At 42.9% G+C, this 16,449-nt stretch overlaps 1 protein-coding gene across 1 annotated transcript in view; it reads left to right on the top strand.

The window, feature by feature from the left end:
• The window catches only part of JAKMIP1 (janus kinase and microtubule interacting protein 1), a 1,395,482-nt gene that overhangs the window by 318,016 nt on the left and 1,061,017 nt on the right, over nt 1–16,449 (top strand). Inside the window, 1 exon segment of the mRNA XM_078678490.1 lies at nt 13,416–13,628. Within this exon segment, the coding sequence (XP_078534616.1) occupies nt 13,416–13,628 (213 nt within the window).

Genomic DNA, 16,449 nt, shown 5'->3' with positions numbered 1-16,449 from the left:
CCGGGGCGGGGAAGGCCGGCCTTTGTTGGGCGGGACTAGCGTCCCTGCCACTCCCCAGTGACCCAGAAGCTGTGACTGTGGGCGGGAACCACCCTGTATGCGGAAGTCGGAGGGTGGTCCGGTGAGCCCCTGAGAACCCCGTCGCTGGCTTGAGGAGTGTTGCGCCCTGACTGAATCGCTTTCCGATCACAGCCAATGTGAGGTGGGCCCGTTTCTTCCAGTAGTGTGCAGCGTTATGAAGGAACTGTGAACCGGCAATGTTTTAACTGAGCGCGAAGATTGTGTGACCTCGCCGGCAGCCCGTTCGTCAGTCTAAAGACTTTGACCTGGTGCCGCCTGAGTGCTAGCGGTAACAAAGCCCGTAGGCGCGTAGAGACTCCACCGGCAAGCAGAGATCCTATCCCAGTGATAGCCGCGTGCAAATGAAGTGTTCACTGTGTTTCCTTGCCTTTTAGATACACGCGCATACTCCCTGAATGAACCTTAAAGAGTCCCAAAACGTATTCTGTGCCCAGAGAAGCCTGTATACATGGTCATTGAAACCAACACAAACTGTAAGAGTTATCTTTCCAAACTGAAACGTAATGCAAATGTAATGTTCCTGAAATATTTAATTGGTGGCAGCGATATCAGAATGAACATGTGTTTATTTATTTACAAGAACCAGTATTTATTCTGCTAGGCGAAAGTGATATTTATTCTATTGATTTGTGATATTTATTCCTGATATTTATTCTATTTATTGATGCTATTTATTCCTGATATTATTTTTGGTATTACTCATTACAGAACAGAAACCCAGGATTGTGTTACTAAAAGAAATGTATATGTGCTCTCCCAGTCATCCCTATTTACAGAGAATTTTTATATAAAGGAATCGTATTTTTCTACAACAGTGGTGTGGTGTCCTTCTTTTTGGTGTGGCGGTACAGGGGGTTATTATTGGGTCAGAGCCGGCTTAGCACTACAACCTTCATCTGCCTTGCCACTTGAGCCAAGCTACCCCCTTTGTGCTGGGCTTGCCCATCGCAGGTCCAACAGTGGGCTATTGGAGAATATGTCAAGATTCCTTGATTATTACCTTTTCCCTTTTGTCGAGGAATTGCCCTCCTACACCAGAGACACTAAAGACTTCTTGCGTTACATTGAGGGAAGTCCATGGGAGCCCGACTTCCTTATGGTTACTTTGGACATAGCTAGTTTGTATACTAGCATTTCACACGAACAGGGCATTGATGCTATTCAACAAATTTTGAAACAGCGACCGTCTAAATTTACCGACCACAGTGAAATGTTGATAGAATTTTTACGTTTCTGCCTGTTTAACAACATCTTTATCTTTCAGGAACAGATTTACAGGCACAAACGGGGGACTGCCATGGGAGCCTGCTTCGCCCCCAGCTATGCAAACTTGTTCGTCGGCTGGTGGGAGAAGCAGGTGGCCTGGTCAGACTCCTGTGACCACTGGGTTGAGAAAACCATTATTTGGAGATGGTACATAGACGATCTCTTTCTCTTTCTTGTCTAGTGAGGCAGTCAGGAATCTGTCAGTGAATATATTAAACATCTGAATAGCAACAGTTTGAATCTAAGGTTCACTTACCTAGATGTCAAGGTCTTTGTAACAGATGGTAGGATGCAGACATCACTATTCAGAAAATCCACAGTGGGTAATTCAGTGCTTCATGCACTTAGCAGCCACGCAAGTAATCTGAAAAACAGTATCCCGTACGGGAAACTTCTGCGCATAAAACGCAACAGCTCTAGAGCAGAAGATTTTGTAAAAGCTGGCGCAGAATGCCTTAACAGATTCAGGGAGTGCGGCTACAAGGAAAATGTCTTGAAGAAGGCATGGAAGAAATCAGAAACCACAAATAGATCTGAGCTCATCAAGCATGTCCCGAAGAAGAGCAGTACAGGGAACACAAATCTTAGACTCATCACCAATTTCTCTAATGCAGCTAGGAGTCTTAAGAAGACCATGTACTCAAATTGGAGTATTTTGAAATCTGATCCAATTATTGGTCGGGACATTTCCAATCATCCATCAGTAACCTTCCGTAGAACCAGATCTCTCAAAGACCATCTAGTTCAAAGTCACCTAACACCCATAAACAAGGGTATACAGGGACTCGCAGGTTTCCATTCTTGCAGTAAATGCAAAGCCTGTGCTGACAGTAAGAAAACCTTGACCTACTTAATACCAGGGCAGGAAGCACCGATCAAAATAAAAAATGTTATGAATTGCCATACACCTTACGTTGTCTACTGCCTTAGCTGCCCCTGTGGGCTTAAGTATGTGGGCAGCACGCTTCATCTTGCCAAAATGCGTGTATTAGAACATCAAAGGGCTATACAGAACAACAATAGTAACTACCCCGTAGCACGCCATTTCCAATCGCATCATGACAGCAATCGTAAACTCTTAAGGTACTTTTGCGATGCGGGGATAGAGAGAAACGTTTGAGGAGACTCGAATCTCGGTACATTATAGATCTGGCCACCAAGACACCTTTAGGACTGAATATGGGGGAAGAGCTCAGGGTACACCTGTAAATATTGACGTTATATAATTTGTTTTGATTATCTGTCTTCACAATTTTTTAGGAATGTAGGTCACTAGTTAAATTATTATCGTCACCCTTTCAGACTCATTGATGAATTATTTTTGCATGTTATTCGCACCTAATTCATTGTATATAGGAGGTTCTTTCCATTTTTGAACTAATATGCCCATTCAGGGCTGTATTGAGCGTTTATGTTTAGTCAACATAGGCTGCAATTTATTTGATTTTGGTAGCCCATTCAGGGCAATATCATGTATGATGAAAATGCAATAATGTGATAGTGCATGCCCTTCTGGTTAATTTACAAACTTTTTCGAAAATGGATTTAGACAAGTATTAATGATGGTGTAAAATTGCGACTCAGATTGATATGATTTGCTGATTTAATGTTATTCACACATTGATCAACTTTCGGTTTAGAACATCTCTATAATTATTATGATTTGAGTTATAAGGTTTGGCTTATGTATTGCACCTTTTATTCACTTGTTTTATGGTTTTTGCAATGAATTTGTGCCACGCCTGACATTAACATGTCGCTTAGTGGTGACCATCTCCCACGTGATTGTAGTAATGGCGCTTTGTTTGTGTATTTATTCAGTTGCGTCATGGCGGCCGCCTTACAACTGACGAAGGCGTCCCGCCGAAACGCGTTTGTATCTCATTACTTGTGCTCAATAAATCCAACCCGGATTTAACCCCCGCGAGTGCCGTCTACTTTTTCGGAGCTCTTTCATATATATATATATATTATAGCTCCCCTGACCAAAAAGCCAGAAAACCAGCACTCTCAGTAAATTAAACCACTTTGGTTTATTGCACACAACAGGAAAGTTAGGATTATTGTTGGTATCAAGTGTGCCTTTCACTACACTCGTGCCGTTATATAGCAAGGATGTCGGGTATCTCCTACCTTCATCTGCCCTTCATCGTATTCGGAGCTCCTCCTTCGAGCACGTACTCCTCGGGACAGGGAAGGTTTTCGCCGACTCCTCGTGGCGGTGCGGTTTCAAGTTTCAAATTTTCACAGCTCCAGGTCGCCCATGAGAATCCGCACTCAATCCGAGTGGGTGCCGGTAAAGGCGGCGGCGTGCCGCTTTTCGTATTATAGCTCCAGCACTCTCAGTAAATTAAACCACTTCGGTTTATTGCACACAACAGGAAAGTTAGGATTATTGTTGGTATCAAGTGTGCCTTTCACTTCACTCGTGCCGTTATATAGCAAGGATGTCGGGTATCTCCTACCTTCATCTGCCCTTCATCGTATTCGGAGCTCCTCCTTCGAGCATGTACTCCTCGGGACAGGGAAGGTTTTCGCCGACTCCTCGTGGCGGTGCGGTTTCAAGTTTCAAATTTTCACAGCTCCAGGTCGCCCATGAGAATCCGCACTCAATCCGAGTGGGTGCCGGTAAAGGCGGCGGCGTGCCGCTTTTCGTATTATAGCTCCCCTGACCAAAAAGCCAGAAAACCAGCACTCTCAGTAAATTAAACCACTTCGGTTTATTGCACACAACAGGAAAGTTAGGATTATTGTTGGTATCAAGTGTGCCTTTCACTTCACTCGTGCCGTTATATAGCAAGGATGTCGGGTATCTCCTACCTTCATCTGCCCTTCATCGTATTCGGAGCTCCTCCTTCGAGCACGTACTCCTCAGGATAGGGAAGGTTTTCGCCGACTCCTCGTGGCGGTGCGGTTTCAAGTTTCAAATTTTCACAGCTCCAGGTCGCCCATGAGAATCCGCACTCAATCCGAGTGGGTGCCGGTAAAGGCGGCGGCGTGCCGCTTTTCGTATTATAGCTCCCCTGACCAAAAAGCCAGAAAACCAGCACTCTCAGTAAATTAAACCACTTCGGTTTATTGCACACAACAGGAAAGTTAGGATTATTGTTGGTATCAAGTGTGCCTTTCACTTCACTCGTGCCGTTATATAGCAAGGATGTCGGGTATCTCCTACCTTCATCTGCCCTTCATCGTATTCGGAGCTCCTCCTTCGAGCACGTACTCCTCGGGACAGGGAAGGTTTTCGCCGACTCCTCGTGGCGGTGCGGTTTCAAGTTTCAAATTTTCACAGCTCCAGGTCGCCCATGAGAATCCACACTCAATCCGAGTGGGTGCCGGTAAAGGCGGCGGCGTGCCGCTTTTCGTATTATAGCTCCCCTGACCAAAAAGCCAGAAAACCAGCACTCTCAGTAAATTAAACCACTTCGGTTTATTGCACACAACAGGAAAGTTTGGATTATTGTTGGTATCAAGTGTGCCTTTCACTTCACTCGTGCCGTTATATAGCAAGGATGTCGGGTATCTCCTACCTTCATCTGCCCTTCATCGTATTCGGAGCTCCTCCTTCGAGCACGTACTCCTCGGGACAGGGAAGGTTTTCGCCGACTCCTCGTGGCGGTGCGGTTTCAAGTTTCAAATTTTCACAGCTCCAGGTCGCCCATGAGAATCCGCACTCAATCCGAGTGGGTGCCGGTAAAGGCGGCGGCGTGCCGCTTTTCGTATTATAGCTCCCCTGACCAAAAAGCCAGAAAACCAGCACTCTCAGTAAATTAAACCACTTCGGTTTATTGCACACAACAGGAAAGTTAGGATTATTGTTGGTATCAAGTGTGCCTTTCACTTCACTCGTGCCGTTATATAGCAAGGATGTTGGGTATCTCCTACCTTCATCTGCCCTTCATCGTATTCGGAGCTCCTCCTTCGAGCACGTACTCCTCGGGACAGGGAAGGTTTTCGCCGAATCCTCGTGGCGGTGCGGTTTCAAGTTTCAAATTTTCACAGCTCCAGGTCGCCCATGAGAATCCACACTCAATCCGAGTGGGTGCCGGTAAAGGCGGCGGCGTGCCGCTTTTCGTATTATAGCTCCCCTGACCAAAAAGCCAGAAAACCAGCACTCTCAGTAAATTAAACCACTTCGGTTTATTGCACACAACAGGAAAGTTTGGATTTTTGTTGGTATCAAGTGTGCCTTTCACTTCACTCGTGCCGTTATATAGCAAGGATGTCGGGTATCTCCTACCTTCATCTGCCCTTCATCGTATTCGGAGCTCCTCCTTCGAGCACGTACTCCTCGGGACAGGGAAGGTTTTCGCCGACTCCTCGTGGCGGTGCGGTTTCAAGTTTCAAATTTTCACAGCTCCAGGTCGCCCATAAGAATCCGCACTCAATCCGAGTGGGTGCCGGTAAAGGCAGCGGCGTGCCGCTTTTCGTATTATAGCTCCCCTGACCAAAAAGCCAGAAAACCAGCACTCCCAGTAAATTAAACCACTTCGGTTTATTGCACACAACAGGAAAGTTATATATATATATATATATCGTGCACTCCAGGTAGGTTATATACAACAACGATCAACTCCCAATCAGTGGTTAGAATTTCTTTAATTCATTACAGCTCAGCCAGCAGCAACTCTACGCGTTTCAGTCTTTACTCAGACCTTGCTCACGAGACTGACATGGAACCACATTTTTTCGTGCAATTTAAAAAAAACGCACAGTACAAACATACTATGACATCACATCCTGTTTGTGTTAACTGGGCATTCTGGTACATGTAGTTTTTCTACAGAAACGGACTATTTTGTTATTTTACTCATGTTGGAAAAGACTCTCTGAATATCAAAAATAGATGATGACTCACATCATATTCCTCAATCTTATCTGGACATCTAACCCTCCAATGAGTTACCAAATATCACAGTAATTTTCATGAATTATCTCCGTACATCTATTATTCACATTACCCTCTGGTGGGTATCTATACTCTCGCCATCCCAAACCTTATCTCAACATCTGACCCTCCAGTGGGTATATCAGTTATCTCAGTGATTTTCCAATCAAGAATCTCCCTACTTCTATTCATCATATTACCCTCTAGTGGGTGTTACAGTATTATAGTCCGCATCCCTTGTTGCCATTACACATTCAATAGTGTAATCTTCCCATTTTATCACCCGACCCATGTTAGGTGTATCACACAGTTTCTATACTACTAAAACAAACAGTGAAAAAGTGAAATGAAATATTAAAATATATATTTAGTCCTTAGACGAAGACCAGTATCAGCCCCGTCTGTTTGTTGCAAGTTTCAGTTTTTTAAAGATGGTAATGTAACTCCTCGTCCTGATTTAATCCATACGGGGTTAGTGTTCGAATGTTAATGATATGTTTCGATTCCTTTTGCCTGAGGATCTTTTCACGGTCCCCCCCTCTGGGGTGCATCCCTACCGACTCCACTGCATAGAATTTCAGTTCTTTCCAATTGCTTGAGTGTTCCTTCTCCATATGTTTCGCGACCGCATTGGCTCTGTCTGTGTTTATAGTGGCTCTTACGTGCTCCAAAATGCGTTTTTTCAGCTCACATTTCGTGCTGCCCACATATTTTAATGAGCAAGGACATTCTATGATGTAAATCACGAATTGACTTTTGCAGTTAATCAGCTGCTGAATTTTCCACATTCGGTTATTTGCCATTTGTATTTCTTTGATATTTTGGGCAATAGCACACACTTTACAGTTTGAACATTTGTAGAAACCTTTTGGTTTCAACCAATCTACTCGTTTATTTGGTGGTTGAAAGTGGCTGTGAACCAATTTGTCCCTCAAGTTCATTGCCCTCCGGTAGGTTATGTTTGGGTGGTCGCCCACTATTTTCGCTGTTGTCTCATCCATATGTAGGATGTGCCAATTCTTGCGCATGATCTTCATTAGTTGCTGATTAGCTGTGGAGTAGGTTGTTATCAGCCGGATTTTGTTTTCCTCAGTCGCCTGTATTTTCTCTTTCAATAAATCACTTCTATTCATTGTCTCCGTTCTTTTTAAGGACTTTTCGATAGTTCCCATCTTATACTTTCGTTTCTTGAAACGTTCTACTGAATTGTTCTGATGTTTCATACATTCTTCTTTTTTGGAACACATTTTTTGATCCTAAGGAACTCACCGAAGGGAATATTGTTGATAAGACTGTTTTGGTGAAAGATTTCAGCATGTAGAACGGCATTTGTAGCTGTACTTTTGCGGTGTAGGGTGGTTTGCACTTCATTGTCCCGAATATATATCTCTGTATCCAGGAAAATAACTCGTTCCTCACTGATATCAAACGTGAACTTTAAATTTAAGTGTGAATTGTTTAGTATCTCAAAGTATTCAGAGAACTCTTCTCTGGTGCCATCCGAGATCAAAAGCAAATCGTCTATGTACCTTAGCCACGCAATTGTCTTGTTTACAAACCGATCATTTTCTTGCCTACATGCCCATGTCATTTCCCATAGTCCCATTGTGAAACAGGCATACGAAGGGCTAAAAGAAAAGCCCATCGCTGTCCCTTTTATCTGTCGGAACATATCCTCTCCAAATAAGAATGTGTTCTGTTCTAGGCAAAGTTGGATCATTTGTATCAGCATCTGAATATGTTCAACATATTGTATGCTTCTATCCGACAAAAAATGTTCACAAGCACTGAGACCAAGAATGGCCAGTTAACACAAACAGGATGTGATGTCATAGTAAGTTTGTACTGTGTGTTTTTTTAAATTGCACGAAAAAATGTGGTTCCATGTCAGTCTCGTGAGCAAGGTCTGAGTAAAGACTGAAACGCGTGGAGTTGCTGCTGGCTGAGCTGTAATGAATTAAAGAAATTCTAACCACTGATTGGGAGTTGATCGTTGTTGTATATACCCTACCTGGAGTGCACGAGCAAAATCTCTGCGGAGAAACAGGAATGCAATTTGGAACGGCTGGGCCCTGCCGTAGCTCGCTTTGCACTGTCGAAAGAGCGCCCAACTTAGCCTAAAATCGGGCTGCAGGAGAAAGGATATATATATATATACATATATATATTTATATATATATATGTATTTATGCTGTGGTACAAAGAGCGTCTTACGAGCATTATGTTATGTACTGCTATCTACTCTGATTCAGGCATGTGAATCTATGAAAGACACCCCACAACTGGAGAACCACAATAGTTAGTTACCTGTAATCTGTGGTTCTACAGTATTGGCGTCTTTCATAGATTCACATGCAACCCGCCCACCTCCCTTCAGAGGCTAGTTTAGGCTATAATGTTTTGGATCACTCCGGTGCGAGAAAATCTGAGAGCCTGAGCCTCAGGGGAGAACATTCTAGTGGGTGCTGTCGCCTGATTGGCTGCAGTTTGGACTATACAATATGACTATGATAGTCATGAGATTGGAAGTGTTTTCTCTTGTAGCTTAGGGCTACTTTACTTCCTAGTTGTGTATTACCAGGGTTTTTTGGTTATCCTGTGCATATTATTGCATTTTTATGAACGGTAAAACTCCCACTCCGACGACGGAGAATGATTCAGGCATGTGAATCTATGAAAGACACCAATACAGGAGAACCACAGATTACAGGTAAGTAACTATTGTTCTTATGCCTCAATGGTGTAATTCCTGATTTTATATAGACCCGGTAGTAACAGTGTTACATTAATTGCCATGATTTCCTATTTTCGTGATAATCACCCTTTTCCCTCCTATAAAACTTGCTTTAGCTCAATTTTGAAGGGGGGAGGGGGCTTTGATATCTCTTTCTGTGGAGATGTTCATGTGCCGCTTGCCTGCTCCATTTTTGCTAGGCCGTTTTTCAGTTGAGTATTTAGACAGAGTAGAGAGCTTCCGTTTCCTTTTTCCTTTGTGCAGCATTAGCTTACTCTAGATTCTGTTGGTACTAGACCCCTTTCTGTTTTGTCTACCGTTCAAATTTATATTATCAGGGTGGCTACATTTTGTCATTGGATTCTGTTAATATTTCCTTTGATATACTTAATGTTGTGGGTGTGCCTTTTGCATTATAAACTTTCACTCATTCCCTCTCAGGCCTGTTTGCATCCTGCTCATCAGCTATGCCAGGTGGCATATGAAGACGGAGGCAAAATCTGAAGTCTCAGTGGTCCCAGCACTAATGGAACCTGTCTGAATTCATCCAGTTTCAGAAGAGGCTGCAAAAGATTTGCACTGGGGGCTTCTTGACCGCGGTTTAACCAGCGGCAGGCCTCTCTCCCTTTCCCACCCAGAGGTGATGGTGGCGCATCGCTGCTAGGTTGGAGAGGTCATCTCGGAGAGCAGGATTCTGGTATTTGGGAGAAATCCAACTCCAAATCAATCTGTTGGAAGTACAGGCAATTCCCCAAGTGTTTAAGGGATTTCTACTGTCCACCAAGGAGAGCAACATTGGCAAGTGGTATTGCAACAAGCAGGGCAGAGTTGGGTCCTGTTCTGTGTGCCAGGAGGCCCAGCACTTCCGGAACTAGCTGAATTGGCAGGGAATCTCCCTGGTCATACACCACTTAGCAGGATCTTCAAATGCCTGGGCAGACAAATTCAGCCATTGATGCTCAGCAGATCACGAATGGTAGCTACAACCGAAGATGGCGCAGGGCGTACTCCAACAGTGGGGAAATCCTGACTAGATCTTTTCATCACCGTCGAGCGTGGGCAGAGTTAAAATTATTGGCTGGGGAGTTTCTAAGAAGGCTTTTTCTTTGAGATGCATTCCCTATAGAGTGGAGCATGGGACTCCTGCATGCCTTACTTCCTCTGCCGCTCCTGCTCTGAATCCTGAAGTAGATCAGGAATGACAAGGTTCAAGTCATACAAGTGGGTCCAGATTAGGCCGGAAGTGCGTGGTAATCGGATCTTCTGGGCATAAGCTTCTGTTCTTCTATCAGATTCCCACTTTGGGAGGATCTTCTTACTACACATCCATGCTGGGATATTAAGTTGCAGCAGTTGACTGTGTTTGATCTGCCTCCTGAGGTTGTGGATGTTATCCTTGCAGCGCCGTGTTCTCCTAAAAAGTTTATTCATGCTGGGCACTGGGTCAGATTTGTGGCCTGGTGTTGAGTCCGCATAACAGGGTCATTGCAAGGCAGACTTGTGGATTTTTCACTATTTGTTTTGTCTTTAGCCCAGCAAGGACCTATATTGGGCATCAGTAAGGGTTATTTGTCATCCCTTCCAGCTCTTTCAAGTTTTTTAGACAAAACAATCATCTATTGTTATGAGGTTTATAAAAAATTTAACATAAATTGTCCGACCCAAGCGGCTTGTGATGCTACAGTGGGACCTTAAATTAGTATTGAATTTTTTCACGGGCACTCCCTTTGAGCAGATACACAACTGGTTGGTGCATATTTTTGCCTCCAAAGGCTGTCTTTCTAGTCGCTATCAGTTCAACGAGAAAGTGATAGCGACTAGGAGAGGGAGTAAGTGAGTACCTGGCTCTTTTGGTACAATCATCCTACACCACAGTTTTCTTTCCTTATAAACTGGTTCTGAGGACCAGGGTGGCCTTCTTGACAACTCCCTTTTACTTTGTACAGTCCATCACCTTCCCAGAGTTCTTTGTCCATCCTCAATCCTCGTAAGAGGAGCAGGGACTCCATTGAGTAGACACCAAACAAGCTTTAAACTTTTACACTAATCGTATTAAAGTCCATTGGGTGGACGATCAGCTTGGTGTGGGTTTCTCTGAGGCAAAGAAAGTAAGGAGGTTCAAAAAATGACTTTGTCAAGGTAGATAGTCCTTTGCATTAGGATCTGCAATGCTTTGGCCTAAAAGCAGGTTCTGGCAGGACTGTGGACCCTTTTCACCAGGGCAAAGGCTGCCACCACTGCGCCAACATGCTTAGTGCCTGTCCTTGCTATCTCTCAGGCTACGACATGGGCGTCAGTGAAACTTTTCACAAATTACAAATACCTTGATAGCCAGGTCTGATGGGAAAAGCATTTTGCCCCTTCGTTACTGTTGGACTTTTTGGTCTGAATCCACTTCACAGTCCTGCCACCTTCAGAAATATTTCTTTGGTATCTAAGGGGAGCAATTTGCTGCAAGAAGTATCCGTCAGAACCAACTTACTTACCTTCGGTAATGCTCTTTCTGGTGGATAGTCTATCTAATCGTAGATTAGTCACTGCCCTCCTGTCTCCCTGTTCTGTGGAGTGTTCCCTATTTGCCATAGCCATATAAATAGATCTCTCATTTTAGACTTGAAGAATCATTTGTGTTCCGCCTCCAAGGGTGCAAAAAGAGTCCAGAATGAAACTGACGTTTGCGTGCAGGTGCTGTGCTTTAATGCAGTTCTGCTCCATCGCTTCTGAAGCAGAGCAGTGTGGCACCAGCTCGCTTCCGGAGCCAGTCTGTCGCTGTGGGATATTCTAAGCATGAATAATCTGCTGTTAGAAAGAGGGTTACCAATGGTAAGAAATTTGTTTGTCACAAATGTGAAATCTTCCTTATCACAAGTGCATTGTATACTTTGCCACTTATAATAAGAGGAACGAAATATCCTTAATGTTTGTGACAAAGTAAATTTCGTCCAAACTCTACATTGGCCCTTTAGAGTCTCTACAGTGCTATTTGCACATATGTTATGTTATGTAAAATGGATTTTATAAAGCGCGCAGCTACTCAATTGAGTGTCCCGGCGCTGGGCGTGATGACAGTTTATCGCTGTGCAGTAGTGACCCCCGAACTGAGCGTTAGAGCTGAAACAACCAAGTTTTCAATGAATTCCTGAATGCCAGAAGATTCTGCGTCATCCTTAATTCCGCCGGCAAGTTATTCCACAGTTTCGCCGCCTGCACCTGGAAGGAGCGTCCCCCAATCCGTGCTCGAATATATCTGGGGGTTCGTGCCCGTTGAAGTGCTGAAGACCTAAGTGTGCGGTGAGGGTGGTAGAATCTGACTCTCTTCGCAATGTACCCGGCGCCAATGCCATGTAGGGCCTTAAAAGCTAGAACCATGGCCTTAACTTGGATCCTCTTGCGAACTGGGAGCCAGTGCAGTGATTTCAACTGTGAAGCCAGACGAGCTGAGGGCCGAGCATGAGTATTGCTTTGGCTGCTGCATTCTGGGCCACCTGCAGTTTTGCCAGTAGATACTCTGGTAACCCTAGGTAGAGTACATTCACGTAGTCCAACCTGGAAATTATCAGGGCTTGTACCACCGTTTTTCTGTGGGTGATAGTCAGGAGAGGCAGAAATTGCTTTAGCGCCTTGAGCATGCCAAAGCATGTACTTGCAACTGTCTGGATAAGTGACTGCATTGAGAGGTTTTCATCCAGTTTCACCCTGAGATTTTTCACTGACTTTACGGATGTTGTAGCAGGGGACGTGTCAGCTGGCTACAAACTGCGCCAGGCATTTCTGGGGCAATGGCCAAAAAAGATGATCTCGGACGTACCAGGATTGAATTTTAGCTGATTGCACTGGAGCCAGGAGAACACTTCTGTTAAACAGCTGTTAATCATGTCTCCATTAAAATCCATAGCTTTGTTGCAGGTGAAGAGCAACTGTGTATCGTCAGTGTACAATACAATTTTTGCTCCATGTTCTTCTGCCAGACTCGCTAAGGGTGTCATATATAAGTGAAAAAGGTGTCATATATAAGTTAAAAAGGGCAGGACTCAGGATGGAGCCCTAAGGCACACCTACCTCTGGGGGAGGGATAGGGGCGGCGAAAGGTGGAGACCATACTATTTGCTGGCGGTCATCACATACATTGTGATGACTATGAGAACTAAAGCGCTTTTCAACAAAGTCTAAATTAATTCCATTCAGAACGCCACAAATGCTGTCTCTTGCATTATCCATATTCATAGACCATTTTGTTGTATATGTAAAACCTGTACTCAGCTAGACCAAACAGCAGAGTTTAATGCTAAGTGTCAATTGCCTCTCTTTTAATAAAAAATAAATGCTACCCAAAATTGACCTTTAGCATGGTCTACTGTGTTCCAGTTTTGTTTTATGTAAAAAGGAGTTGCAATACAGTGTGTTATTTTTCAGTTAACAAACAGCTATACGTTTGCTGTTTTGTAGATGGACGAAATTAAAGGTAAAGACCGGGTGATCCTGGCATTGGAAAGAGAGCTCGGTGCACAGGCTGGGCATACACAGAAGCTACTCCTCCAGAAGGAAGCCCTGGATGAACAGCTTGTCCAGGTGAAGGAAGCTGAACGTTACCACAGCAGCCCCAAGAAAGAACTTCCAGCTGGTGTTACAGACATGAGCGAATGGATGGGAAATGTGGTGGTGAGCAAACCAACAGCTTGCAGTTACGCTCATTTGGAACAATGCTTTCACTGTTTAATCGTAATTGTATTTCTATAGCACTTATTAACCTTGAAAAGGCATCAAAAAACACTTTTCGGGGAGTAGCACGCAACTCCGGAACCCAAAAAGAATTAGGGTGGGCTAGTATAGGGAAATTTGAGTTAATTTATGTGGTAGACATGCACGTCTGTCAGTTGGATTGTACAGGATAATGGAGGGATAGAAGAGGGAAGAGTCTAGAAAGTGTTATTTGGGGGGCCACAGTAGTAGCATGAGCTGTTGAATGAGTAAATGGAGAGATGGAGGACGGAAGAGTCTCTAGAAAGTGATTAGAGAGATCATAGTAGTAAAATGAGATTTGTGATAAGTCAAGGAAGGGATACATGAGGGATGTTTTTAGAAAAGGTTGTTTGGGAGATCATAGTAGTAAAATGAAGTTTGGGGTGAGTCAGGAGGGAGACAACGGAGGTAGAGCAGGGCCAGAAAAATCAAAAAATTCTTACTAGACATACAGGTCTAGTAAGTTCAAAAATCTACTTGACCTAACTGTAATGCACTTGACCTCTGTGAGCAAATGTGACAAATGAACAAGATTTAAAGGCATTTTTATTGCTCTTTCACTTTGTGAGCAATAAAGATGCCTTTAATTCTTGCTATCTTGTCACATTTGCTCTGCTTTCAGAGACAGAGGTCAAAAGCCAGTCTGTGTTCCTACCCGCCAGAAAGGGCAAGTAGGACCTAACAATAGCTCTCTCTAATTAAGTCTGTCTCGCAAATGTGAGTAGTAGAGTGGATTTTTCGAGCCCTGTAGAGGATATATTGAGCACGGTATAGGTTGAGACAGAGTAGTGCATCGTAGAGAGTTAGAGGTGTTTGTTGTTTCTTCTTCTACAGTAGGCGTAAAGTAATACATCTATAAATACCTAACTACATAGAAAGGGTATTCATATATAAGTAAGAAAATATATTGAGATTTAAAGTTGTATTGTATAAACACAGACTTTCAAGTGTTGCTGTACTTGAAGCTAATTTATTTGTGGATTTTTAAAACTTTGTTTTATCTTCTCAATATTGCAATAGTGAAGCATTTGTAGTTGAAAAAGTTATGATAACATTTACATATTGTGATAGATAAATAAAATAGAGACCCATACACATCTAATCAAATAACTTATATGAAAACTATGCAGTCACCTATAAACATGTTAAGCATAGAAATATATATATACTGAAACTGAATTTGTGGTCCAGGTATTGGAATGTGGCTGTGGAAAGCATTATGTAGGTAGTACAATCAACAAAGTCAAACTCGGGCTCTTGCTGCCATCAGGGCCATTAAGCAGCAAGATTGAGCTTAACCAATGGCCAAACATTTTTGGATAGTACATCAGGGCACTTTAGCATCCTTGCAATATTATGGTATAAAACATGTGAGAATTCACCCACGTAGAGGAAATAGAGAACTTGAACTGCGGCGTTGTGAATCAAGGATGATTGTCCTACTAGGGACGGTGAAACCATGGGGCCATAATCTCAATGCAGAAATGTATGTCCATCTTTGAGACACCCTGTCATCTACAATTGCTTATGGATTGAATTCAAGAATTGGCTTGAACTTGCTCTGGCTCTTAAAGAACTTTTAAAGAACTTTAAGTGTATTTTGAATGGACTGAAATTGAATATTGTTGTGTTCTTGAAGTATGAACCTGCTGATGATACAATGCACTGAAATATTCTCTGGAGGGACATCTTCTGTATATGCCTTGCACATGATAATTGCACCAGCACTTTCTATTAATGTATGGGTCCCGTAGTGAAGGAAAACATGTATCTAGACCAAGCAAGTGTCATACTGCATTAAGACTTGTTACATTGTGGTGTTATGTGAGAACTCTATATTAATTCCTGCACTCTACCAAGGAAGAATAGGAAATATTAGTCTTGCAATTGCCCTTTATTATTGATTATAGAGATTTATCAAGAACAACAGACAAAGAGAAGGTTACATATGATCACCATGGAATTGTATGAACAAGGATTTCACATATGCATTTGCACTTCAGGGCTCGACGAATCATAAAAAATGCTCTAGACCTGCAGGTCTAGTAAACTACAAAATCTCCGCGACCTAACTTAAATGAACTTGACCTCAAACTCTGAAAACTGAGCAAATGTGACAAGTTAACAAGATTTAAAAGCCTTTTTATTGTTCATTTACTTTGTGAGCAATAAAGATGCCTTTAAATCTTCCTATCTTGTCACATTTCCTCTGTTTTCAGAGGCAGAGGTCAAGTGTCAAGTTTGTATTCCTACTTGCCAGAAAGGGCGAGTAGGACCTAAAAATAGCTCGTCCTTAATCAATCTCACTCGCAAATGCGAGTGGTCGAGTGAATTTGTCGAGCCCTGCACTTGTATTACAAACTACAGACACTATATTCAAATCGAATATGTAGTGTTCTGATACAGAGTCAACTAATTTGATAATTTATAACTAAGCACCTGCACTTTATGTATCTCTGTGTGCATAAGTACAGTATAAGGATATTGCTTAAGATATCCTTGTTGCAAATAATGTTCCAGTATATGCTGATTTGGTGTGTTTGTTTATAATTTTGCATTTGCACTTTATAATGTATTTATGTATATCTAGTGAGAACTTATAAATTTGGTACAGTGGCTCATATACAACACACAATACATAGATTCAGCATTTGCACTTTAATGAGTATAATGATCTTTGTAGACACTGTCAGATGCAGTTGGCACTTGGGTAGACCATATTTCTGATAGTGTGCACATA

The sequence above is a fragment of the Lissotriton helveticus genome, chromosome 2_2 (assembly GCF_964261635.1).
Source record: "Lissotriton helveticus chromosome 2_2, aLisHel1.1, whole genome shotgun sequence".
In the NCBI taxonomy this organism is placed as follows: domain Eukaryota; kingdom Metazoa; phylum Chordata; class Amphibia; order Caudata; family Salamandridae; genus Lissotriton; species Lissotriton helveticus.
The sequence above is the reverse complement of the archived record's forward strand: the minus strand, read 5'-3'. Positions and strand labels throughout refer to the sequence as shown.